Source organism: Microcebus murinus, chromosome X (assembly GCF_040939455.1).
Source record: "Microcebus murinus isolate Inina chromosome X, M.murinus_Inina_mat1.0, whole genome shotgun sequence".
In the NCBI taxonomy this organism is placed as follows: domain Eukaryota; kingdom Metazoa; phylum Chordata; class Mammalia; order Primates; family Cheirogaleidae; genus Microcebus; species Microcebus murinus.
Window position 1 is genome coordinate 9,946,081 of NC_134136.1, and position 26,671 is coordinate 9,972,751.

Genomic DNA, 26,671 nt, shown 5'->3' on the forward strand with positions numbered 1-26,671 from the left:
AATTTCTCTTTGAATTGGGACACTGACTTCTGATTTTCTTCTTCTTCCCTTTTTAGGGCCAATGACAGGAGAGCATACTTGCACACAATAGAGAAATGAGGTAAACTGGCAGGATTTCTTCTAGTAATTTTAAGATATGGTCTGTAAAATAAAGGTGGGACAATAACTAATTGCCAGGAAAGAGTTCCTCTTCTTCCTCTATCCCAGAATTTGGCTTCAAAGCTCAATAGGTCTGGAACTTTCTTTGTACTACAGAACAATCAGGCCTTAGGAATACTGGCTGACACCGCCCAAACTCATAAGGGACAGATTTGTACCAGAAAGTCAATCTAGCAATTTATAGTGAGAAACAGAACTGCCAAATGGACTGAGATGTGTGTTGGCTAGTCGATGTATTCTCTTTTCAGTAAGAATGCCAAGTCAGAAAACTAAATTAATAACAGATTGAAGCTGAATAAATATATGAAATCAGAATTAGGAAGGGCACTGCAAGGTCAAACTTGTTTCATTTGACATATATGAAGCGAGGATGAGCACCCTCTCCTTTGGTAGTCTTCACAAGTCATGGCCTTTTCATCCATCAACCCAAGCTTTCAGTTTTCAATGCTGAAAGCTTCTCTTTTGTATCTATTGATGCCCTTATAATTTGTACTGGACATCTCTGAATATTGGGTGTGGCTCCACCTAGTTCTAAAATGGTTCTAGTTTTATAAGGAGAGCTTGTTGAAGATCCAGGTTGCCCTCCCACAAGAATGTTGTTACCATTCCCTTCTTAAATCAGTCTTATCCGTGAACTGAAATTTTGCCCTTTGACCTGACTCACAGTAATTTACTTTTTTCTTTGCTACAGTTATTACCCAGATGGCTCTTTGCAGCTCCAGGCCCTGGGTTCTGAATGTAGTTGCCTTAGATGCTCATGGAGATTTGTGCTGCTTTGTAAGCCTTGCTTCTTGGAAGTACTCTCAGACTTGGTTGACACTGTAATCCTCAAGTGTATGTTCTTCATTTGCATACTTGTGAAGGCCCCATAAACATTGGATAGAAAGACCAGAATCTTAGTACACTGCCAGGAGACACTGTAATCGGTACTGTTAACTTATTTACTCATGCATTATTTGAACAATTATTTATGCATTAATTCCTTCACTTACTCATTCAATAACCATTCATGAAAGTGCCTTGTGCTGGACAAATTGGGAATACAGAGATGAGTCAGACATGGTCTTTTCCCTCAAGAAATCTGCAGTATGGTAAGGGGATAATACATGATAAAGTAATTAAACTACAAATTAAAATATGTACTGAAGGTGAAGGGGTTAAGAGAAGGGAGAAGCTGTTCCCCCAGATAAAGGGAATAGCTTAAGCAAAGGTAGTCCTGCTATTGCTAATTTTGACTCATTCTTGAAGTTTCCTTAGCCTTTGCACCTCAGGCTTTGAAGGAACTGCAGCTTTCTTATTCCTAGGGGAACATTCTTCAGATTTTGCCAGAAAATCCCATATTGCCATGAAACCTACTGGAATCTAGTGAGACAGATATGTATGTGGATTGTAGTGGAAGGAGATAGGGTGGGGAACAGTGAGGAAGGCTGCTATGTAGTCACTGTTTGTGCATAGCCTTTAACTCCCTGCTCTTTGAATTTCTCTGCACCAATAAAGTAAAAATAAAACTTGACTGGCGTCATCTGCTAAAGGGACTTACCTTTGGTTTGTGCAAATAAGGTTTCTGTGGTGAGACACCAGATGCACTCAACTTCCTCTTTCAACAACAAATGTGCCAGTTATCAACAGGATCCGTGCTGCCAGAGTTAGACTTTTTACTCCTAGCTCCCTGCAAAGAAACAAGAGTGCTTGTCCTGGCTGAGCTCAACAGTAAGTTACCACCTAGCACCTGGGATTTGGTGGTTCAATGTGGGAGGATGAGTGGGAGGATGAAGATCCGGAGAGAGGCAGATGTGGGGCCAGTGTTTAAATTGAAATGGTCCCCAGTTTCTCATCTCAGATTTCTTACAAAAGGAGTCTGACTAGAGTCCAAAATTAGTGTTAATGCCATCAGTCTCTACCACTATGCCAGGAGCATGGAGTCTGTGATGAAGCTTACTCTTTCATGAGGGCTTTTTGTAAAGTGGGATTGGGAAGGATGGCACAAAGTGGTAAGAAAAGAGTATGTTCTGATATATTTAGCCAGTAAAAGACAATTTGAATTTTTGTTCTGTATAGTTTGTCTAGTTGCATAATAAAGAAAGATTTTTAGGTATAATATCCTGCTTTGGTAAATTTAGCTTTCAAAGATAATGAGACAAATAGTAAGTTTTTCCAGGAGAGAAGGAAAGAAAATCATATCATAGATTTTGGAGCTGAAAGGGCCCTTAGGGATCCAAATCCCTCATAATACAGATGGGGAAACTGAGAGCCAGTAAAATGAAGACATTTAGGGTCATCCAGCTAGTTAGTGGTGGAGCTGGAACTCGACCTGTGTCTTCTAACTCACGTTCCCTTTCCCCTACAGCAGACTGCCTGTCCCAGAGGATAGCTGTAAATATATTTGTGATTCTGTTGGTTTTTAGATTAGGAAAGAAGAAAATATCCTAGATGATTTCAGAGTCTGTTCAGAGGAGTTCATTAATCCTCTGAAAACTAATTTTTGACTCAAGTTCAGCTCTACTGAATAGCAGGCCCCAAACGTGAGGCATGTATCTTTTCAGTGATTATTGTTATTACTCTGAGTGCTAGCACCTCTCTAGCTCTGAGCTAAGATGACTAAGTCAAAAGGAGACTTCCAATTGGGGACTCCCTAACGGGGACTGTGCCAAGTCAGTTGGTACCAGGATCAGTCTAGAGAGAATGATAATAGGTTTCTGGGGAAAAGTAAGCTCAGTTCCAAGAATCCTGCAAGGGAAGATATTTTTATTTTGCCTGTTCAAATGATGGGGGGTGTCATTACCATTTTTATTAACTGGACAGTTTGTCTCTTAGCAATTGCAACACAGTAAAATTAGTCACTGATGAAAGTAGGTGATATGCAGGTATACTAAGGTGGAAAATGGCTTAAACTATACTGATAATCAGGTCATACATTTGGGGAAATTGTTTTTGCAATGGTTCCTGTTGAACACAGGTCAGTTTTTGGTCAAATGTAGTTCCTTTTTGGCCCCAACTGATAAAGTTGTTGAGTTCAAGTTGTGCAGACTACTCAAATTCTAGCAGTAGGAAAGCATAAGACACCAAATAAATGAGCATATTTCTGGGTGGTTTGGGATTGAGATAAGTAAATTAGGGTCTTACAAGGCAGATTAGGCTATCTATAGCCCTCTCTAACGGCTCTAGCAAAGAGAATAGAGCTGTTTGTTGTGAAAGCAGCCCTTCCAACAATCAGGGAAATGGCTAGCAGGAGTTCTATGCTTTATTTTAAAACTTTTGGCCAAAAGGCTTACTATCCAGATCAGTATATTTTGCATGGAAGTTTTATTGATTCACATGCATCACACGGAGAGTTATGAAGTAGATAGAGGAATATACAAAGAGTCCAGAAGTCTGGGTTATAGTTCAAGTTCTGCCAATGACTCATTGTGTGTTCTTGGGCAAGTTGTTTTATTTCTATGGCTCTCAACAGTAATGGGGGAGGGTTTGGAATAGATGGCCTCTAGCGTCCTTCCTAACAATACAGTGATTTGATTTTAGGATGCTAGGTACCTAAGAAGAGTTACATGTCATGAAGTTGTGAATAATGGGGTCATAATAGGGAAATTTAACTAGAGAGGATCTTCTGGAAATACAGTTCAGATCTCCAGGAGAACCCAGTACCTTTTCCCAGTGGTCAATATATTCCTTTCAGATAATTTTTTCATAAGAACTCTAACTTTTAGACCGCAGGCAAGTGTTTTGTAAGTAATTTCCCTTTTTTTAATGATAAAAAGAAACAACGAAAAAAGAAAATATTCTGAAATTTGATTTTCACAATGACAATGATGCTCAATCATCAGGTCTCAATCTTTTAAAACCAAAGTTCTTTGTGAGAAACATAAAAATTTTTCTACAAGGTTATTGTGGACTTACCTTCTTAGGAACTAGACTCTGGACTTACAGAAAAACCTACTCCACTACATTGAGATTTTCCAAGCACAAAGTGCCCAGCAGCCAAGAAGACTTTGTACATCTGTACCTTAGAAGTTTGTATTATAGGAACACTAATTTTGTTTTCCAAATATATTATTAAAATATTTTTTGTTTGTTTTCAAGTAACACTTTCCACCTTTCCTCTTTAAGAATTACTGTTCTAGTTCTTCTAGTCATCTCTAACAACTATGATTTTTAGGGGATTTTCTAAACCCAGAAAAGTAGAGGATCCTACTAAAGGCCCTGAGAGATAACACTGTGTATAAGTAGAGAGGAAATAAACTCTCGTTTATTCAATAGTTTCTGTGTACCAGACATGAAAATAGGGGCCTTCACGTACATTTCCATTTAATATTCACAACAATCTATGTGGCAGGAACTAAGATTCGAATTTTACAAATGAGGAAACTGAAAAACAGCAATATAAAATGAATTGTTTCAGGCTAGAGGGCCAATAACAGAGTCATGATATGATTCGAGGTCTGTCCAAAAAGCATGATTCTATCCACCTATAAAATGCTGCTCTAATGGCAAAAATGAATGATATCTTATTAGATCTTCTTCCTAAAGGATTAAAGTCCAACTAATATTTATGCATGGAACTTCAAATTCAAATGTTAAGATGTTAGTTTGTGAATAGCCTAATTGCTTTAATTCATTTTAAATGTAAAAATAATTTTCATTTTCTCTAATTAACAGAAAAAAATGTCTAGACTTGCAGAATACGTCAACATCTCTGTGTTTCTGATGTCAAACAGGGTTATTTGGAATCGATTTGAATTTATTCAGGAAATAGTAGAGTTTCCATTTCTAACTGCTACTCTTGCTCTGGTTGTAAGTGCCTGAATGAAGAACACCCTGGTTGTGAAGATCAGATTGGCTTGGGCAATTCATGTGGGACTTTAGGAGTTAAAAAAAGAAGAAAAAGACAAGCTGAGGCAAAGCAAGTTAAGTTCCCAGATGGCTTGTAAAAGTTGTCCCCTAGAGTGTGGGAGGAGCCCCTTTCAGCAACCTTCTTTCTCTGTTAAATTTCTCCTTCTCTTCTCAGGATGACAGGCCCACTGGCTGGCCCTATCTTCAAAGAAAATAGAAGAAGTAAATTTGATAAGCATATTCACTTAGTGGTGCTAGTAACTAAATGATGAGAAGTGAAAAGACAGGGAAAATTGAGAAAGAAGATTTGTAGAATTGGTACCAGGGAAAGAACAGTCACCTTAATCCCAGAGCTCAAGTTCTACCCTCGTGACTTGCTAAATTTACATCTTCAGGTAAATGAGATCAATACACACACACACACACACACACACATTTTTATTTCAGGAAATTACGTTTTTGTTTTTGTTTTTTTTTTGACCCTCTGTTTCCTCATCTGTAAAATGGGAGTTATATCCCCTGAACTGATTATTCCCAATACATATTTTTAATAATGATTAGTGATATATATATATATATAATGCTTTGTAAAGTATAAATCAGCATGTAGGTCAAGGTGGTGGCGGCTGCATTAGTGGTAGCAGTGGCAGTGCTCGTGGTGTTAGTTAGGGGCAGTGGTTGAGAGGGGCAGTGCCCTTAAAGACATGCCAAATTAAAATGGAGACTTAAAAATCATCTAGTTAAAACTATTATTTTAATAATGAGGAAAATGAAACTTATAGAAGGGAAAGTCCTCATCAGAGCAACATAGAGTTAGTATTTGAATAGTTACTAGAATCCACATCTTTTAGCTTTAAATCCAGTATTCTTTCTATATGCTCTACTGTTTTTGAGTCTTCCCTATCCTACAAGTCTTGTACCATTCAGCTCACTCCTGTTATAAAGAAACTGTTCTTGTACTTCCATCTACAGATCTGTTATGATGTAGGTTCATAGGCAAAGTTCCATAAAGATCCTTAGTTTTGATATAATCCTACCTTGACACCTGTGGGTTGTAATTTGCCATATATGTATAGTGCATATGCATAAAAGTGTTAGAACTAGAATTAAAAACAATAGCTTCTTCATCTTTGAGAAACAGTCTTATTCACAGAAATGCCACATTAAAATGTCTTTCTGTTTTTTTTTTTTTTAACATTTTGGTTAGATTTTATAACTTTGCCTTTCCCTAGCAAGGGTTAGAGGTATGCCCTTCCCTTCGACACTGTTTGCCATATCCCTCAAATGTGGGTAGGGGGATGGACACACTTGAAGCTCTGACTCGAGGGGGGAGGAAAGGCAAGAGCAATGTATGTAATCTTAACACTTGTACCCCCATATTATGCTGAAATAAAAAAAGAAAAATATCTTTTTGTCCATGCAACAAGTTAGTTGTTCTGGTAAGAATTTCAACTTTCTCTTCTTGTGAAGAACTTTATTACAACTGAAATAATAATAACTGTTTGACTTTGAGAAAGTCATTTAATCCTGCTGTGATACCATTTTCTGATCTGTAAAAGGGTATTATAATAATAAACTCAGAGTTCTTACAAGAATTATAGGTGACATATGATTAGGACTTAGCCAGTGACTGACAGGATGCATATGGAAACTTCTTGGAAACTTCTTAGTATTTCACTGGGACTTAGGAGTCTAATATAACTTCTGATATCATAATAATATAAGCTCACTTTAGCTGTACCTTTGTGAAACCACAAAATTTTAATTAGTTGGTTGGGAAGAGCAGCTGTCTTTGTGTAGATGGTATTGGTATCTACCAAGCTCTTGGGCTCACCTCCAATGAATCATATTTAAAAACCTGACATACCTTTGTGTTCTGAGATAACATTTAGTTATTTCTACAAAATAAAGGGTTCAATGATCAAATTAGCACTTCAGCTTATGGGGTTCTTAGTGGGTTTCAAATAGAAATCTGGGATTACAGGCTTTGATACTATCAGGTACCCAGATTTCTTAGACTGCAATCTTATTATCCTTGCCTTGACCACATTTTCCTCAATGGCAGAAAGAGATTATGACCGTTGCTTGGAAAAGTAGCTTATGGGGGACAGTTTAGAAGTAAAACTATCTATGGCTCTGCTAATTTGTGCTTATTCTCCATACTCTTACCTTATAAACCAATGCATATGAAATGATCCCCCACTGCAAGCCTAATCCTTTGCCAAGCAAAGTGAATGATATGGAGTCTAAGATAAATAATCTTCTCTCAGAGAGATGACAGTCTCATAGAACAGTCTATAAATTCAGTAGGAGTTAGGAAAAGAGGGAAGTGCGACTAGGGTTTTCCAGTAAAAAGAAAAGACAGGTGAGATGGGACCTAGAGAGAGGAATAAAGCATTGACCTCTGAGATGGGCTCCAGGGAGAAAGGCATTGATGAAGTCTCAGTCATAACTTTATGCCAATTTCATTATCAGGAATATCCTTAGAGCCACACTTTAAAGTACATCTTGTTAGCTCAGAGATGGTGGCTATTTTTTGGCCCTGCTTATTAGATTATAACTCTGTTCTGGTCTTTCCCTCTGGAGTTTGGCACCTGTCAACAGACTCATCTGAGAGAAAAGGTCTTCATTATTATGGTCCTGACCTTTGGGGTAGGCAGTGTGTACCCTGGACATAGTACAACAAACTGGAGGCACCAAGAGGATTTACTACTGTAAGGATGATATTGGAGGCACTAGAAACTCTGCTCTTATCTCTATTTGGTTGGTTCACAATGACAGAACTAGGGACTAAAGTGAGGTTTTGAGGGTATGCATGCCACCTTGAAGTGCATCAAAGAATAGATATAAAGTGAGGAAAATAAAACAATTTGGTGTGAACAACTATTGTGAAAAGCTTAATTTAGGAAGAAAAGGAAGGTGAAAAAGATCTATTAACAGAATAAGGTTCATAGACAAGACAAGAATTATTTTGGGAGTGGAGGCACTAGATGACAATGATATAGCTGAGAGTGGAGTACAGCATGATGATCTAAGAGTGGGGGAAAGGGATCCTGAAATAGATCAAGTGAAAGGGAACCATTAATGAAAGAGAATATTGAGAAAGATAAGAGGAGTATAGAAATTCATCTTGACCAATGGGAGAGACAATTGTGCTGGGAATTAAGAGGAGTACAGCTGTAAATAAGATTGTGCATACTGGGAAGGGAGAATGGATGAAGTTGATTGAATCTTACCCAATATCCTCAATTTTCTCTTGAGGCAAAAGGGAAGAACATCTGCTGAGGAAGGTGGGAGGTAGGAGAGCAGGAGAGAGGAGGAAGCTTTAGTAGTGTTGTGAAGGTGCTGAATAGCCACCATGGGAATAGGAAAAGATACTAACTAATCAGGTGCATGCAAAAAGAGGATGGAGTAAAAAAAAATCTTAGGCTGCAGATCATTAATTTCTAGTTCTGCCATTCCAAATAGACTCTGGTGTTTTTAATAGGATCATTGAGGTATTTGGATAGTAAGAGAGAAAAAGGGTTGTGGACTTGATCTAGGATTAGGGCCCTACCAGGCTGATGCAACAGAAGAATGGGGAACATAGAAGTTCTGGGTGCTTGTGTGAGAGTGGCTAATTTGACCAACTACTTAATCTAGGCTGGTTAGAGGAGGAAGTAAGATAAGGGAGGTTGCTAGATGAGACTAGAAGAAATGGAGACATTTACACACTTAAGATCTCTGAGGATGTATAGTAAAAGTTAGTATGGTGTAATTTGCAGTGAAGCTCAGTGATTATGTTAGAGAAAGAATCAGGAAGAGTCAGGAATTGAAGAGTCAGGAATTGATGAAGCTTCACAGAGAGTATAAATTTGGAAAGTACTGTAATAACAACAAGGTAGATTGGTTCAGATTGTCAGAAGTGAATGCTTTTAGCTGCTACATATGAAGCTGTTCTGGAAGAGTACAAAACTGTGATACCTTTTTATGACATTTTACATATTTAATAAAGGAAATTATTTTTGACTCCTTAGACAGTCTTCAAAGCTTGTCAGTTCCATATATGGCTTTTACTTTAAATTCTAATCTTGCCATACCAAGTTCAAAGTTTATTTTTTATCGCCTTTACTGTTGCAGCAGTATGGTGACCAACTATTCCTTTCGACTGTCGGAGTTTTACAACTGAAAATCCTATGTTCCAGGAAGCCCTTAATCCCAGGTGAACCTGGACTATTGATCACTCTACTTACTTTCAACTGATATGGATTCTTTACATCCCACTTTTCCAATCCATCTTTAGTATTGTTGCCAGAGTGATCTTTCTAAAGCCCAAGTATGGCAATATCACGTCTTTTCTCAGAATCCTTCAATAATTCTCCATGAAATACATTCAGAATCTTACATAATCTGGCCCCATCTACCTTTATAGTCTCTTTTCCCTTTCACTATTTTCCCTCACTCTCACTTCCCATTCCACCCTCCTCACCAGCTCACCCAATTCTCTAGCTGGGATACTGGGATAAAACTCCTATTATTCCTTTTTCTAACGGCATTCATTTTTATACTTTGGGACTCTTATATGTTATTGATTCATCCCTGGGATCCCTCATCCATCCTTTCTTATCCTACATCCTGCCTACCCCCAAAACTCCTTGTTGAAAATTGACTTAATGTTCAAGTTGCACACTCCAATCTCCTTCTATGCAAGCTTTATTTCTGCTTCCACAGGAATGTCTTCATTATCTTTCTTGCATGGCACATTTTTGAAATTTATTATGATTGTTTATTTTTGTGTCTATCTTTCCTAAGTCACTGTAAACTTATTGAGGGCAACAACCATGTATTATTCTTCTCTGGAATTTCTCACCCCACTTCACTAACCTCAGCAATTAGCATATAAATACACACATAGCAGAATGTCTGCTTGCTGCATGAAATCATAAATTGTTAAGTCCCAGGTGAATGGTATTGACAACCAGTTCAGGCTGGCATGCTTATGGAAGACTTTCTTGAAGGTATGGGACTTGACTCCAGCTGTGAAGGGCTTCTAGGATTTAAGGAGAACAATGGATAATTCAGGTGAAGTAAACTTTATTTCTTGCCTAGCCATCATTTCTATTTTTCTCTTTAACCTTATCCCTACAAGGAACAATAAGAGAATACAGATGGCTCAGGAAAAGTGCTATCTTCTCTGGCTCAAGGTGGTCTATCTCCTAGAATTTGATAGAGGCAGCCTGACACGATGAGAAGAGCATTAAGTAAGAGGCCTACAAATCTGGTTTCTGATCTTAGTTTCACCATAACCTAACCCTGTGAATTTGAAAAATGTATTGAATCTTTTTCTTGAATACATCTATTTATCAGCTAAAGTAGGACTAGTATATATCCTACTTATCTCACAGGGATGATGCTGTGCTAACTTGAGGGTTTCTCATCACCTGTGCCATTCATTTCAATTTTTGCCACGCAGTGATTATGGTGTTGGAGATATATTTAATGTTTTCTCCAAAAGATAAGAAGATTCTCAATAACAGAAACCATGGCGAATGATTCTATATTCTCCACAGAACCCAGCACAGGTTTCATAAGATAGAGCTTATTGAATATGTGCTGATGGAGTGATGTGTTCCAAGGCAGCCAGAGTCCTTAGAAAGCCATGGAAAAAAGTAAATAGACAGAGTTATTTACTCTTTATGTTTACTTTCCAAATGTGGAGAGATTTAGTGACTACAGATGCAGCCTCCTCATTCCCATTCCAGGTCCCATGTATGGGTAGATAGGAAGTCATTTGCTGATGAGATGAAGCAGGTGCACCCTTCACAGAATGATAATGAACAAAAATAAAAGGCTGAGATGCCTTTGAAAGCAGATCACAAGGACTACATTCTTTCTGAGGTCCAGATAATAACATTGATGATACTCTGAGAGCTTGAACTGTGCTGGCTTCTACTATACGATATGTCTGACCACATGTGATTCTAAATTGGTTCTTTCATTTTTCTCTCAAGCCTCTACAGGCATGGTTTTTCTGAGTTGAAAAGGGTAGGTGCAGGAAACATTGATGCTAATAGCCTACATTTTAAAACAACATTTTAGATAAACAGCAGAAATGTATTACTTAATTTATCAAGGTTTTTATTTTTGTTTAATGCCCACTTCTTGATAGGGTTATTTGATTTTTCCTTGCTGATTTTCCTGAGTTCTAAATAGATTCTAGTTATCAGCCCTTTATCGGATGTGTAGCTTGTGAAAATTTTCTCCCATTCTGTGGGTTGTCTGTTTGCTCTCTTGACAGTTTCTTTGGCTGTGCAGAAACTTTTTAATTTGATCAGGTCCCATTTATTTATTTTTGTTGCTGCTGTAATTGCCTTGGGGTCTTCTTCATAAATTCTTTGCCTAGGCCAATGTCCTGAAGAGTATTTCCAACGTTTTCCTCTAGAATTCTAATAGTTTCACACCTAAGGTTCAAGTCTGTTACCCAGCATAAGTTGATTTTTGTGAGAGGTAAAAGGTGTGGGTCCTGTTTCAGTCATCTACATGTGGCTATCCAGTTTTCCCAGAACCATTTATTGAATAGAGATTCTTTTCCCCAGTGTATGTTTTTGTCTGCTTTGTCAAAGGTTAGATGGCTATATGACGATGGTTTTATATCTGGGTTCTCTGCTCTATTCCACTGGTCAATGTCCTTATTCTTGTGCTAGTGATAAGATGTTTTAATTACTATAGCCTTGTAGTGTAGTTTGAAATCTGGTAAATTGATACTTCCCATTTTGTTTTTATTGCCTAGGATTGCTTTTGATATATGGGGTCTTCTCTGGTTCCATATGAAGCATAAAATTATTTTTTTTATATCTGCAAAAAATGATGATGATATTTTAATAAGGATTGCATAGACTCTGCTGATCACCCTAATATAGACAATTTAACAATGTTGATTCTGCCAATGCACGGGCATGGTATGGTCTTCACTTGTTTACATCCTCTGCTCTTTCCTTCTTCACAGTTTCATAGTTCTCCCTCTAGAAGTATTTTACCTCCTTAGTTAAATATATTCCTAGGTATTTTATATTCTTTGTTGCTATTTTGAAGGGAATTGAGTCTTTGATTTTATTCTCACTTTGACTGTTGTTGGCATATATGAATGCCTCTGATTTCTGTGTGTTGATTTTGTATCCTGAGACTTTGCTGAATTCATTTATCAATTTGAGGAATCTCTTGGTTGAATCCTTGGGGTTTTCTAGATATAATATCATATCATCAGCAAAGAGTGAGGGTTTGATCTCTTCTGCTTCCATTTGGATGCCCTTGATTCTGCTCTCTTGTCTGATTGCCATAGCAAAGACTTCCAGCACTATGTTGAATAGAAGTGGAGATAGTGGGCAACCTTGCCTTGGTCCAGTTCTAAGTGGGAATGCTTTCAATTTTTCCCCATTCAGTATGATGTTGGCTGTGAGTTTGTCAATATGGCTTGTATCATTTTTAGGTAAGCCCCGTCTATGCCTAGTTTGTTAAGCATTCTTATTATAAAAGGGTGTTGAATTTTGTCAAATGCTTTTTCTACATCTATTGAGGGGATCATATGTTCTTTGTTTTTGTTTCTGTTTATGTGGTGAATTACATTTATAGATTGGCATATGTTGAACCATCCCTGCATCTCTGTGATGAAACCCACTTGGTTGTGATGCATTTTTTTCTTGATATGTACCTGGATTCGATTAGCTAGGATTTTGTGGAAAATTTTTGCATCTATATTCATAAGGGATATTGGTCTGTAGTTTTCTTGTTTTGTTGCATCCTTTCCTAGTTTTGGTATCAGGGTTCTGTTGGCTTCATAAAATGTGTTGTGGAGGATCCCATCCTTCTCCATGTTGTGGAATAATTTCTGCAGGATAGGCACCAGATCTTCTTTGTAGGTGTGGTAAAATTCGGGTGTGAAACCATCTGGTCCAGGACTTTTCTTTTTAGGAAGGTTTTTTATTGCTGTTTCAATTTCAGTACTTGATATTGGTCTGTTCAGGAATTCTATTTCTTCCTGGTTGAGCCTGGGGAGGCTGTGTATTTCTAAGAATTTGTCCATTTCCTCCACATCCAGTTTGTTGCTTAAAGGCTTTTGTAGTATTCATAAATTATATCTTGTATCTCTATGGCATTAGTTGTAATTTGTCCTTTATTGTTCCTGATGGAGCTTATTAGAGATTTTTCTTTTCTTCTTTTTGTTAATCTAGCCAAAGGTGTGTCAATTTTGTTTACTTTTTCAAAGAACCAACTTTTTGTTTTATTAATCTCTTGTATAGCTTCCCTGTTGTCAATTTAGTTTAGTTCTGATTTGATCTTAATGATTTCACTTCTTCTGCTGGGTCTGGGGTTGGTCTGTTATTCTTTTTCCAGCTCTTTGAGAGGATTCATTAGGTTGTCTATTTGTGATTTTTTTCGACTTTGGGATATTGGTATTTATGGAAATTAACTTTCCTCTCAGGACTGCTTTAGCTGTGTTCCACATATTTTGGTTACTTATGTCTCCTTTGTCATTTAGTTCAAAGAATATTTTGATTTCCATCTTGATTTCCTCATTTATGAAGTGATCATTCAGCAGCAGGTTGTTTAATTTCCATGACTTTGTGTAGAAATGAGACTTCCTGTTAGGGTTGATTTCTACTTTTATTCCACTGTGGTCTGAAAAGATACATGGTATAATTTCTATTTTTAAAAATTTTTTGAGACATGCTTTGTGTCCTAGGATATGGTCAATCTTAGAGAATGTTTTAATGTACTCTTTATGTGTCAAGATGAATGGTAATTAAGCCAGCCTCATTCTACTAAGAGATCTCTCCTAGTCAGGGAGAGGCAAGTGACATAGTGGAAGAGCGTAGGCTTAGGAGCTAGCCAGGAATGACAATAAATCCTTCCTTTACCATTTTGTAGCTTTGCTACTTCAGACAATTTACTGAATGTCTCTGAACCTAAGTTTTCTCATCTGCATTTTGGGAGTGACAGTTCCTACCTCTTAAGACAGTTGTGACATTAAATTAGGTAAAACACACAAAACCTTCCATTGCAGATTCTGGGGTACATCTTTAAGGGTCCCAGCATGATCATTATTTCTTGCTTTTCCATCTGTGAGCACTTCTCCAAACTTCATTCTAAGTCACACATACATATGCAAGATGACTGCATGGATCTTTAAGACATATCACAGATGATAAGCCAAATAGGGGGATGAAATAGAAGAGGATGGAAAGTGAAAGTGGTTTTGAGGAGGTCTTAACACGATATGGGAAACCATTTTACTTATAAGAAGAATCTAAAACCAGGTCAGTCCTTTGTTTTTGTAAACTTATTTAAAACCAAACAAAATAAAATCAATAACAACAAAAACTCTTACCCCATCTGAGGGACAATTGTATGACTTTATTTCTTAAATTTCCAGATCTAAATATTATATGATAAATATTTCTACAATATACACAGAAGTTATGTTTGTACAATTTTGGAGGAATGCAAAGATGGGGAGACGGGGGTGTATGAAGACTAGATACCTTGTCCTCCCATTTCAGCCGCAGATCATCCATTTAATTGCTGTGTGGCCATAACAAACTCCTCTCTCTAGGCCTTGCTTCTTCTATCTGTATCATGTGGAGGCTGAACTAGGTGATTTCCAAGTGTCCTTCCCAGTATGCAATTCTACAAGATAGTTAAAGCAAAATAATGAGTCTGGTGCTCTCCCACCATTCTTATCTTCAGGCAATCTGCATAACTCCATGACCAGGCCCTGAGCAGCTGTAAAGATTACTCTACTTTTTTATGTGTTAATATAATATGTAATAAAAAGTATACTAAAGTATAAAATATGATTAAGGAAGTCCAAGATATTTTATTCTTATAACGATTATTTTGATAAATAAAAAGCATTAAATATTCAGTTGTTTCCAAAAGATGGTTTTGGTGTTCTTGTTTTGCTGGTGTCTTAAGCAATGTTCATTGTGGTATTTGGATAATCTGCAATGCCAATGTTGCCACACCAGTATAGGATTTCTTTTAGAGGTAGAATCGATCTCTTTCCTTTCAAGATCACATGAAGGGAAATATCCTAGTTCATCTAAGTTTATATATTATTGATGTTTTTCATGTAAATTTGGAATGAGACCCAAGACAAGGGAGAGAGACAAACTGCAGGAGAACATCAGAGTCACAAATTATTATGACAGAATAATAAGGAAGCTACATTCCCAGGTCCTGAAAATCAGCCAGGACACTGGTAATGCAGGCTCAAGGAGGAAGGGCAATTTTCTAAGTTTTGGGTGCCAAGGTAGGAAGCCAGCACCCAATGGTCAAGGTGGCAGACAAAGAAGAGTCAAGAGGACCTAAAAGGTGAGGCTGAATTTTAACCATTGCAATTGGGAGTGAGCGATCAGCATTCACTTTAACCAGACCTTTGGACAAGACAATTTTGGAGGGAAAAGAAATATACTCAAATACTATGCTGTTTTTGCAGTGGTGAGAACAAGATGCTGAATATTTCAAGACACCCTTGCCTGCAAGATACACTTAGAGTATTTTGGAGGGCAGTTGAGGGACAATTGTATCATTCCTTGACTGGTTTATTGGGTGACCTCCGATCAGTAATATGTCTTCCTTGAGCTCTCCTTCTTCATTTGTAAACAGGTCCCTTCTAATGCTAATATTCTATGTCTCTGTGAACATAAAAGAGAGATAAGCATGTTAGCTAAACAACCAGTTAACCATTATACTTTTTTTTTCCTTTGCTTTGGGCAGGGATCATAACTCTATGGCTTACTTTGAAGAATATACTGAAACATTCAAGATGGGCAACAACAGTACCAGCACCTCTCAGACTGACTGCAGTGTCCCTAATATGACATTTCAGTACTCCCTTTATGCAACCACCTACATCCTGATTTTCATCCCTGGTCTTCTGGCCAACACCATGGCCTTGTGGGTTCTATGTCGCTTCATCAGCAAGAAAAATAAAGCCATCATTTTCATGATCAACCTCTCTGTGGCTGACCTTGCTCATGTGCTGTCTTTACCCCTCCGGATTTACTATTACATCAACCACCACTGGCCTTTCCAGAGAGCCCTTTGCCTACTGTGCTTTTACCTGAAGTATCTCAACATGTATGCCAGCATTTGCTTCCTGACATGCATCAGCCTTCAGAGGTGCTTCTTTCTCCTCAAGCCCTTCAGGGCCAGAGACTGGAAACGTAGATATGATGTGGCCATCAGTGCTGCCATCTGGGTCATCGTGGGGACTGCCTGTTTGCCATTTCCCATCCTGAGAAGCACAGACTTAGCTAACAACACCAAGTCCTGCTTTGCTGATCTTGGTTACAAGCAAATGAATGCAGTGGCTTTGGTTGGAATGATTACAGTTGCTGAGCTTGCAGGATTTGTGATCCCAGTGATCATCATCGCATGGTGTACCTGGAAAACCACTATATCCTTGAGACAGCCGCCAATGGCTTTCCAAGGGATCAATGAGAGGCAGAAAGCACTGAGGATGGTTTTCATGTGTGCTGCAGTTTTCTTCATATGTTTCAGTCCCTATCATATTAACTTTGTTTTTTATACCATGGTAAAGGAAACCATCATTAGCAGTTGTCCCATTGTCCAAAGCACGCTGTATTTCCACCCCTTTTGTCTGTGCCTTGCAAGTCTCTGCTGCCTTTTGGATCCAATTCTCTATTACTTCATGGCCTCAGAGTTTCGTGACCAAATATCCCGCCATGGCAGCTCTGTGACCCGTTCCCGCCTCATGAGCAGGGAGAGTGGGTCATCAATGATTGGCTAAAATAACTCTTCAATTATGACTTGATTTACCTATGTTCATTGGCATTTTCCAAAGGCCAGAATTATCATCCAGACAATTTCTTTTATTGAATCTTGGAAACAACAGAAATATGTGTTTTCTTTTGTGATAGTCGTGGCCATAGGGGTGTGATAGTGAAGGCAGAGTGTGAAAAATGTGGGACATGAATGGAAGATGGGATTTACCTGTTTCCTCTGTGAAATTCAAGGCACTTTCTTATTAAAGAGACCTAGATCAAGTTTTTACAAATGCTTCTAACCAAATAAAAGTTGGATACTGTATCTTAAAAATTTCTTCAGTAAATAGTATAATACTGTTACTAAGATACAATAAATACACGAATCCTTTTTAACATGTAAAAGTAAATTTCTTTCATATGAAGACCTTTATTTCTGAATGAGAGTAAAAATCTACAATCCTTCTGACAGAAAAATGCACAGGGAAGGGCACATGATGAATTGCATAAATTTCAGGACCACACACTTGTTATAGATGAAAGGGCATGGGAATTCATTCATTTATTGAAAATTTATTAGATATATATTGTGTTCTGGGTTGCCACTTTGTTAAGTACTTTCACATATAACATCTCATCTGGTTTTTCTAATAAAACTGTGGAAGTTTCGAACACAAATAAATAAATAGAACCTCAGAGAGTTTAAGCAACTTGCCTTGGGATAAACAGTAGTAAGCCAAAATTTGTCCAGTATACATACACCACATATGCTTATTTTCTTGTTTGTGTTGTCACATATATTAAGTCTATACTAAACTTGCCTTCAATGATAAAGACACAGCCTAAAGCTAAGCTACATGAGACCAAGGCCATTTCAATGTGATTAGCCTGTAATTATCTGAAAAAAATATGTGGGTTGTGGGTTTGACACCTCAGGCTTCAGGATGCAAAGTGTCAAATGATAAATAGATACATTGTCCTAATATTGTTTCAATCTACAGAGTCTTGATAATAAGGGGCATAGGAAATTCAGATAGCTCATTATTTCTCATAAAATATATTTTAAGCTTTAATGCAGGTAATATAAACCCCATAAATAGATTAAAGAAAGAAAGATATAAAATTCAGTCATGAAAATTCTGTAAAGTTTATAAGTTCTTTTGGAGTTCATCTAATGTCTTTTTTTTCTTAAACATCTCTACACATAACTCTGAACAAATTTGTGTTTCATAGTCTTTTAATAAGCTTTCTGTGAGCAGAATTCATGAATTTCATTAGAAACAGAAAATATTATTAAATCATGAAGGAATGAGAGAAAAGTGGGTGTCCTCCTTCTGGCAATCTCCTTATCTTAATTTTCCAAAGGTTATGGGTGTTGTTTTAGAACCATCAGGGAGAATTTTAATACAAATGATCCTTCAGCTTCTCATGTTGATATTTATGAAGCTCAACTCATCACTTTCATATTTTATGTGTGCAGTTTAAATAGCATAGACTTTTGGTGTGCAGGAAGGAGAGGGAAATGGTAGTTCTCAGAATATCTATTTGAACAGACTGGCTCTGGAAGAAGAAGAAGGGGCAATGGAAAAAGTAGTAATTTTAAAAAAAGAACAAGATTTCTGGAAAGGGAAGGAGTTCTGTAATTATCAAGTCATGAAACTGGTTTTCTTATACTTTATTAACCTTGACCTGAAGGCACTGCCTAAAGAGGGTTTCCAGTGCTTGAAGTTAATGGTATAATTATCAGAATGACTCAAAGAGATGACATTGAAAGAAGCCCATTGGGATCTACACATCCTGCAATATTTGTGGAGAAATGGAACCTCAGTTCTCAAGAGTCACACTTCATATTCCTTCCTTCCTTTCAAGTTGTTGACATGAAGTGGTACTTCAAGCATAGGATTTGTGGAATCATGGGCAAATTAAATTATGTACCTTTCATTTTTACCACTATTTAAGTGGAATCTTTGAGCTTTCTCAACATGTGAATCCCTAATGTAGTGAGAGAGAAAAAGATAAAAACATTAAAGCAAGAAATGGTTGGTTCTTTAATTTTAAAGGCTGAAATACCTGACATAATGATGGGGAAAGATGACAATGCTTGAGCTAATGAGTTATCACCTCAAGATCAGTGAGACTGCTTTAAAGTATTAAAATAAACAACAATTTTAATAGCTATCCCTATGCTTGTCACAGGGACATGATATGAGAAAAATAGGACAGCAAAATATATACCCTTCAATTGGTTTTTCAAAAAGTTAACACTAAAGTCCTACGTTGCTCCCAAATCTCTGCAAGACAGCTGTCAAAATCTACATAGAACCATTTATCATTTGTGTTAGCAACATTCCAATTCCATTCTTTTTATTATTTTAAAACACACAATAAATTATTAACTATAGGCCGGGCGCTGTGGCTCACGCCTGTAATCCTAGCTCTTGGGAGGCCGAGGCGGGCGGATTGCTCAAGGTCAGGAGTTCAAAACCAGCCTGAGCAAGAGCGAGACCCCGTCTCTACTATAAATACAAAGAAATTAATTGGCCAACTGATATATATATAAAAAATTAGCCGGGCATGGTGGCGCATGCCTGTAGTCCCAGCTACCCGGGAGGCTGAGGCAGAAGGATCACTCGAGCCCAGGAGTTTGAGGTTGCTGTAAGCTAGGACGCCACGGCACTCACTCTAGCCTGGGCAACAAAGCGAGACTCTGTCTCAAAAAAAAAAAAAAAATTATTAACTATAGCTGCCCTATTGTGCTAACAAACATTAGATTTTTTTTCCTTCTATCTAACTATAATTTATACCCATTAACTCTCCCCTCTCTACTCTCCCCTCTGGCTACATTACTCAGCCTCTGGTAACCATGATTTTACTCTCTGTTTCTTTGAGTCCAATTATTATTTAGTTCTCATATATGAATGAGACCATGTAATCATGTGATGTTTGTCTTTCTGCACCTTATTTCACTTCACATAAAGTCCTCAGATTCCATCCATGTTGTTGCAAATGAAAGGATTTTATTTGTCATTTGATTATTATATATTGTATGTTTGTATCAAAATATCACATGTATCCCACAAATATGTACAAGTAATATATATCCATAAGAATTAAAAATAGAACGAACAGCTGAGAGAACTAGCACCAACGGGAGCCATAGCCACTGGGGCGCCAGGATGCAGGGCAGACTCAGGAGCTAATTTCTCCCCCCAGCCCACATCTCTCCTGACAAAAGTGGTAGCTTCCACCCCTGGAGGCAGAGCAAGACAAGAAAACCCACTCTTTCAAAGATCTAGGGAGAACCTGCTAGGCCTGTGTAGTGCGCAACCACACAGTATAAAAGACTCTGCTTCCCAGAGCAGCTTAGGTCACCCAGTTGAACAAAAAACTGGGACTGGATCTCCTCCCCGGTCAGGGGCAGGCTCCACAAGCAACCCCACCCATCAGGGGAACCTTCCAAGTGTGGTGGAAGAGCTCCCCCCAATGGCTGATCAAGAAACTACAAAAGAGAGGACACCTGAGCACCATCAATTGATCCAGATGGGGAGGGCCCAGCATAAAATTTTTGGAAATTCAAAAAATCAAACCAAAAACACCTCCCCTAGGAGATACACCAGCTCTTAAGAAATGGAGACTGAACAAACCCAAAACACGAAAATGATAGAAGAATTCCAAAATTGGATTGTAAGAAAGCTCAATGATATGAAAGAAAAAATGATAACCAACACAAGGAAACTACAAAGAAAATACAGGAATTGGGGCAAAGATTCACTGAGGAAATCGAGATCTTGAAGAAGAATAAGTCTGATATCCTGGAAATGAAGAATCTATTCAGCGAAATACAAAACACAGTGGAAAGCCTCAAAAATAGGGTGGACTAAACAGAAGGAAGAATCTCAGAGATTGAAGACAACACCTTCAAATCAAATCAGTTAATCACAGAGTAAGAGCAGAAAAATAAGAGACATGAGCAAAGCTTAGGAGAATTGTGGGATTATACAAAGAAAAATAACCTGTGGGTCCACAGGATTCCAGAGAAGGAGGAAGAAAAAACTCAAGGGTTGGATAAGCTATTTGAAGAAATAATTGAAAAAAATTTCCCAGGTCTAACCGTTAATTTAGAGTTAGAAATACAAGAGGCCAAAATGACTCTTGGGTGATACAATGCAAACGGGAAAACACCACGGCATGTAGTCATCAGACTGACCAAAATATCAATAAAAGAGACCCTACTACAAGCTGTAAGGTGAAAGAAGCAAGTTATATACAAAGGAAAACTAATACAAATAATGCCAGATTTGTCAACTGAAACAATACAAACAAGGAGAGACTGGGGCCCCATTCTCACTCTTTTGAAACAAAATAATGCCCAGCCTAGAATCTTGTACCTTGCCAAACTAAGCTTTACATATGAAGGAGAAATTAAGACATTCTCAGATAAACAAAGTCTGAGGGAATTCACCAAGACAAGACCAGCCCTACAAGAAAGTACTCAAAACAGTGTTATGCACGGAACACCATAATAAAAACTCACGGATATAAAAACACCCAAAGCCTAAATATTAAAGGTCAGATACTACAGTGGCTGAAGAGAGAAATCAAAGCAACAACATCCAACCCAACAAAATGAACAGTAATCTGCCTCATCTATCAGTTATCTCAATAAATGTGAATGGCTTAAACTCCCCAATCAAGAGACATAGGCTGATTGAATGGATAAGAAAATACAGGCCAAGTACCTGCTGTCTTCAGGAAACACATCTAACCTTCAAGGATGCATATAGATTAAAAGTAAAGGTGTGGAGATCAGTATTCCAATCAAGTGGAAGCCAAAAGAAGGCTGGCGTGGCAGTTCTAATACCAGATGATTTAGTTTTTAAACCAACAAAAGTAGTGAAAGACAAAGAGGGTCATTATATAATGGTGAAGGGCACAGTTTAACAAGAAGAGATAACAATCTTAAATATATATGCACCCTACTTAGGTACATCTAGATTCATAAAGCAAACCTTACTAGATATAAGCAAATTGATTAACAGCAACTCCTTAATAACTGGATATTTCAACACCCCACTGACTGCACAGGACAGATCCTTCAAACAGATAATTAATAAATAAATAATGGACTTAAACAAAACTCTAGAACAATTGGGTCTAACTGACATTTACAGGACATTCTGTAAATGTCCTGGGTGATTTGGACATCAACCCAAATCCAATGATTATATGTTTTTCTCTTCAGCTCACGGGACACTCTCTAAGATTGACCATATCTGAGGAGACAAAGTAAGCCTCAAGAAATTTAAAAAAATAATCATGCCACGCATCTTCTCAGATAACAGTGGAAAAAAGTAGAAATCAACCCTATCAGAAACTCACATTTCTACACAAAAACGTGGAAATTAAACAACCTCCTACTAAATAATTATTTCATGAATGTAGAAATCAAGATGGAAATAAAAAAAATTATTGGAACAAAATGACAATGGAGAGACAAGTTATCAAACCCTCTGGGACACAGCTAAAGCAGTACTGAGAGGAAAGTTTATTTCCATAAATGACTATAACCAAAAGTCAAAAAGATCACAAATAGACAATCTAATGAAACAACACAGAGCTGGAAAAAGAAGAACAGACCAACCCAAACCCAGCAGAAGAAGTGAAATTAACAAGATCAAATCAGAACTAAACGAAATTGACAACAGGAAAGCTATACAGGAGATTAATAAAACAAAAAGTTGGTTCTTTGAAAAAATAAACAAAATAGACATACCTTTGGCTAGGCTAACGAAAAGCAGAAAAGAGAAATCTCTAATAAGCTCCATCAGGAACAAAAAAGGAGATATCACAATTGATCCCAAGGAGATACAAGATATAATGTACAAATACTACAAAAACCTTTATGCACACAAACTGAAAAATGTGAAGGAGATGGAAAAATTTCTAGAAACACACAGCCTCCCTAGGCTCAACCAGGAAGAAATAGAATTCCTGAACAGACCAATATCAAGAGCCAAAATAGAAACAGCAATTAAAAATCTCCCTAAAAAGAAAAGTCCCGGTCCAGATGGTTTCACACCCTAAATTTACCAGACTTACAAAGAAGAACTGGTGACTATCTTGCATAAATATTTCCACAACATCTAGAAGAATGGAAACCTCCCCGACACCTTTTATGAAGTGAATATTACTCTAATACCAAAACCAGGAAAGGATGCAACAAAAAAAGAAAACTACAGACCAATATCCCTCATGAATATAAATACAAAAATTTTCAACAAAATCCTAACTAACCGAATCCAGACACTTATCAAAAAATAATCCATCACTACCAAGTGGGCTTCATCCCAGGGATGCAGGGATGTTTCAACATATGCAAATCTATAAATGTAATTCACCACATAAACAGAAGCAAAAACAAAGACCATTTGCATTTCCCTGATGATTAGAGATGTTGAGCATTTTTTCATATGTTTGTTGGCCATTCTACTGTCTTCTTTTCAAAAATATCTGTTCATGTCCTTTGCCCACTTCTTGATAGGGTTGTTTGATTTTTTCTTGCTGTTTTTTGTGAGTTCTAAGTAGATTCTAGTTATCAGCCCCTTATTGGATGTGTGGAATCAAGTGGAAGCCAAAAGAAGGCTGGCGTGGCAGTTCTAATACCAGATGATTTAGTTTTTAAACCAACAAAAGTAGTGAAAGACAAAGAGGGTCATTATATAATGGTGAAGGGCACAGTTTAACAAGAAGAGATAACAATCTTAAATATATATGCACCCTACTTAGGTACATCTAGATTCATAAAGCAAATGATGTGCTTTATGTGTTCATAAAGCAAATGAATCTAGATGTACTTAGGTACATCTAGATTCTTTCAATAGATGCAGAAAAAGCTTTTGACAAAATTCAGCATCCTTTCATGATACGAACACTTAATAAAATAGGCATAGAAGGAACATACCTAAAAATGATACAAGCCATATATGACAGACCCATAGCCAACATCATACTGAATGGGGAAAAATTGAAAGCATTCCCACTTAGAACTGGAACCAGGCAAGGCTGTCCACTATCTCCACATCTATTCAACATAGTGCTGGAAGTCCTGGCTACAGCAATCAGACAGGACAGTGGAATAAAAGGTATCCAAATTGGGGTGGAAGAGATCAAACTTTTACTGTTCACTGATGATATGACATTATATTTAGAAAACCCCAAAGATTCAACCAAGAAACTCCTGGAACTGATAAATGAATTTAGTAAAGTCTCAGGACTTTACTCAGCTAAAGTCTCAGCAAAATCAATACACAGAAATGAGAGGCATTCATATACGCCGGCAACAATAAAATTAAGAACCAAATCAAAGGCTCAATTCCCTTCACAATAGCAACAAAGAAAATAAAGTACCTAGGAATATACTTAACCAAGGAGGTAAAAGACCTCTACGGGGAGAACTATGAAACACTGAGGAAGGAAATAGCAGAGCATGTAAACAGATGGAAATCCATACCATGCTCGTGGATTGGCAGACTCGACATCATCAAAATGTCTATACTACCCAAACTGATCTACAGATTCAATGCAATACCTATTAAAATCCCATCAGCATTCTTCACAGATATAGAAAAATAATTTTATGCTTCGTTTGGAACCAGAGAAGACCTGCATATCAAAAGCAATTCTAGGCAATAAAAACAAAATTGGAGGTATTAATATGCCAGATATCAAACTATACTACAAAGCTGTAGTAATTAAATTAATCTGATATTTGCAAAAAAATAGGAATATTGGCCAATGGAACAGATCTGAGAACCCTGATATAAAACCATCCTCATATAGGTATCTCATCTTTGACAAAGCAGACAAAAACATACACTGGGGAAAAGAATCCCTTTTCAATAAATGGTGCTGGAAAAACTAGATCGCCACTTGTAGAAGGCTGAAGGAGGATCCACCTCACAAAAATCAATTCAAGCTGGATAACAGACTTACACCTAAGGTATGAAACTATTAGATTTCTAGAGGAAAATGTTGGAAACACTCTCCTAGACATCGACCTAGGCAAAGAATTTATGAAGAAGACCCCAAAGGCAATCACAGCAGCAACAAAAATAAATAAATGGGACATGATCAAACTACAAAGCTTCTGCACAGCCAAAGAAATAGTCATGAAAGTAAACAGACAACCTACAGAATGGGAGAAAATTTTCGCATCCTACACATCCAATAAGGGGCTGATAACTAGAATCTACTTAGAACTCACAAAAAACAGCAAGAAAAAATCAAACAACCCTATCAAGAAGTGGGCAAAGGACATGAACAGATATTTTTGAAAAGAAGACAGTAGAATGGCCAACAAACATATGAAAAAATGCTCAACATCTCTAATCATCAGGGAAATGCAAATCAAAACCACAATGAGATATCACTTAACTCCAGTGAGAATGGCCTTTATCAAAAAGTCCCCAAACAATAAATGCTGGTGTGGATGTGGAGAGATAGAAACACTCCTACACTGCTGGTGGGACTGCAAACTAGTTCAACCTCTGTGGAAAACAATATGGAGATACCTTAAAGCAATACAAGTGAATCTACCATTTGATCCAGCAATCCCATTGCTGGGCATCTACCCAAAAGATCCAATGGCACTCTACAAAAAAGACACCTGCACTCAAATGTTCATAGCAGCACAATTCATATTTGCAAAGCTGTGAAAACAACCCAAGTGCCCATCAATGCATGAGTGGATTAATAAAATGTGGTATATGTATACCATGGAGTACCATTCAGCTCTAAGAAACAACGGTGATATAGCACACCTTGTATTTTCCTGGTTAGAGCTGGAACCCATACTACTAAGTGAAGTATCCCAAGAATGGACAAACAAGCACCACATATACTCACCAGCAAACTGGTATTAACTGATCAGCACCTAAGTGGACACATAGGAGTTACATTTATTGGATATTGGGAAGGTGGAAGGGGGGAGGTGGGGAAGCATATACATACATCATGAGTGAGATGTGCACCGTCTGGGGGATGGTCACACTGGAAGGTCAGACTTGTGGGGGGATGGGGGGAAAGGGCATTATTTGAAACCTTAAAATTTATAACCCCATAATATTCTGAAATAAAAAGAAAGAATTAAAAAAATTTAAATCTAAAAAAATCTACATAGAACCCATTTGGAATCTCATAACACTAATAAAAGACTCTTTTAACCTTCTGATAGTTTTCGTAAAAATGGCAAGAATATTCAGCAAAACTGGAAGAAATATAATACCTTTTACAATAATTTCTAGGAACTTAAATGCAGTTTAGGAATGATTGGTTATGCTGTTTACTTTAAGAAGACTTTAAATACTAGCATAGAGTATAGGTGTAACATTTGTCTTTGATTTAATACATTACTTTCAAAAATAGGTGATCATTTCTATAAAAATATTAAGTCTTTGATTTTTGCTTGAAAATTTAACTCCCCTGTTATAAAATAGCATCTATGAGAAAATATTCTTCTTTACATTTTTTTCATGTTTTCCAAGAATTCAATCCACAATAAAGGTAAAGTTACTGCTTATAATAAAAATTTAAATCCATATTTCACTTTTAGGTAGTAAAAATATGGATGTCATGTTATCCTTTTTGAGCTACTACTGTGCCTTTAATTATGTTTCAAATGAAATACGTAATTAGAAGTATGTTATTATCTTCTAAGTCTCTGAAAGAGTTAATTAACATCCCAAACTCACAAATTTATCACCAGTAACTAAGTAAGGTACTTTGGTTCCTTGACATTGTAATCATTAACCATAATTTTGTTTTAGGAACAGAAAATTAGTTCCTATTCCTTTGTCCAAGCAAATTATGTAATACATATCATTGTTTATTCTGAGATATGTATTATCTAAATAATTCCACAA

The 26,671-nt window shown here is 37.2% G+C and overlaps 1 protein-coding gene across 1 annotated transcript; it reads left to right on the forward strand.

The window, feature by feature from the left end:
* Positions 1–1,748: 1,748 nt before the first annotated feature.
* On the forward strand, positions 1,749–17,073 carry LOC105866170 (putative P2Y purinoceptor 10). The gene is made up of 2 exons (XM_012755361.2): positions 1,749–1,869; positions 15,742–17,073. The coding sequence occupies exon 2, from the start codon at positions 15,755–15,757 to the stop codon at positions 16,775–16,777; it is 1,023 nt and encodes a 340-aa protein (XP_012610815.1). The 5' UTR covers positions 1,749–1,869; positions 15,742–15,754; the 3' UTR covers positions 16,778–17,073.
* The last annotated feature ends 9,598 nt before the right edge of the window (positions 17,074–26,671 follow it).

Coding starts and splice junctions, on each gene's coding strand:
- LOC105866170 (XM_012755361.2), top strand. CDS start 15,755: ATGGCTTACTTTGAAGAATATACTGAAACATTCAAGATGGGCAACAAC.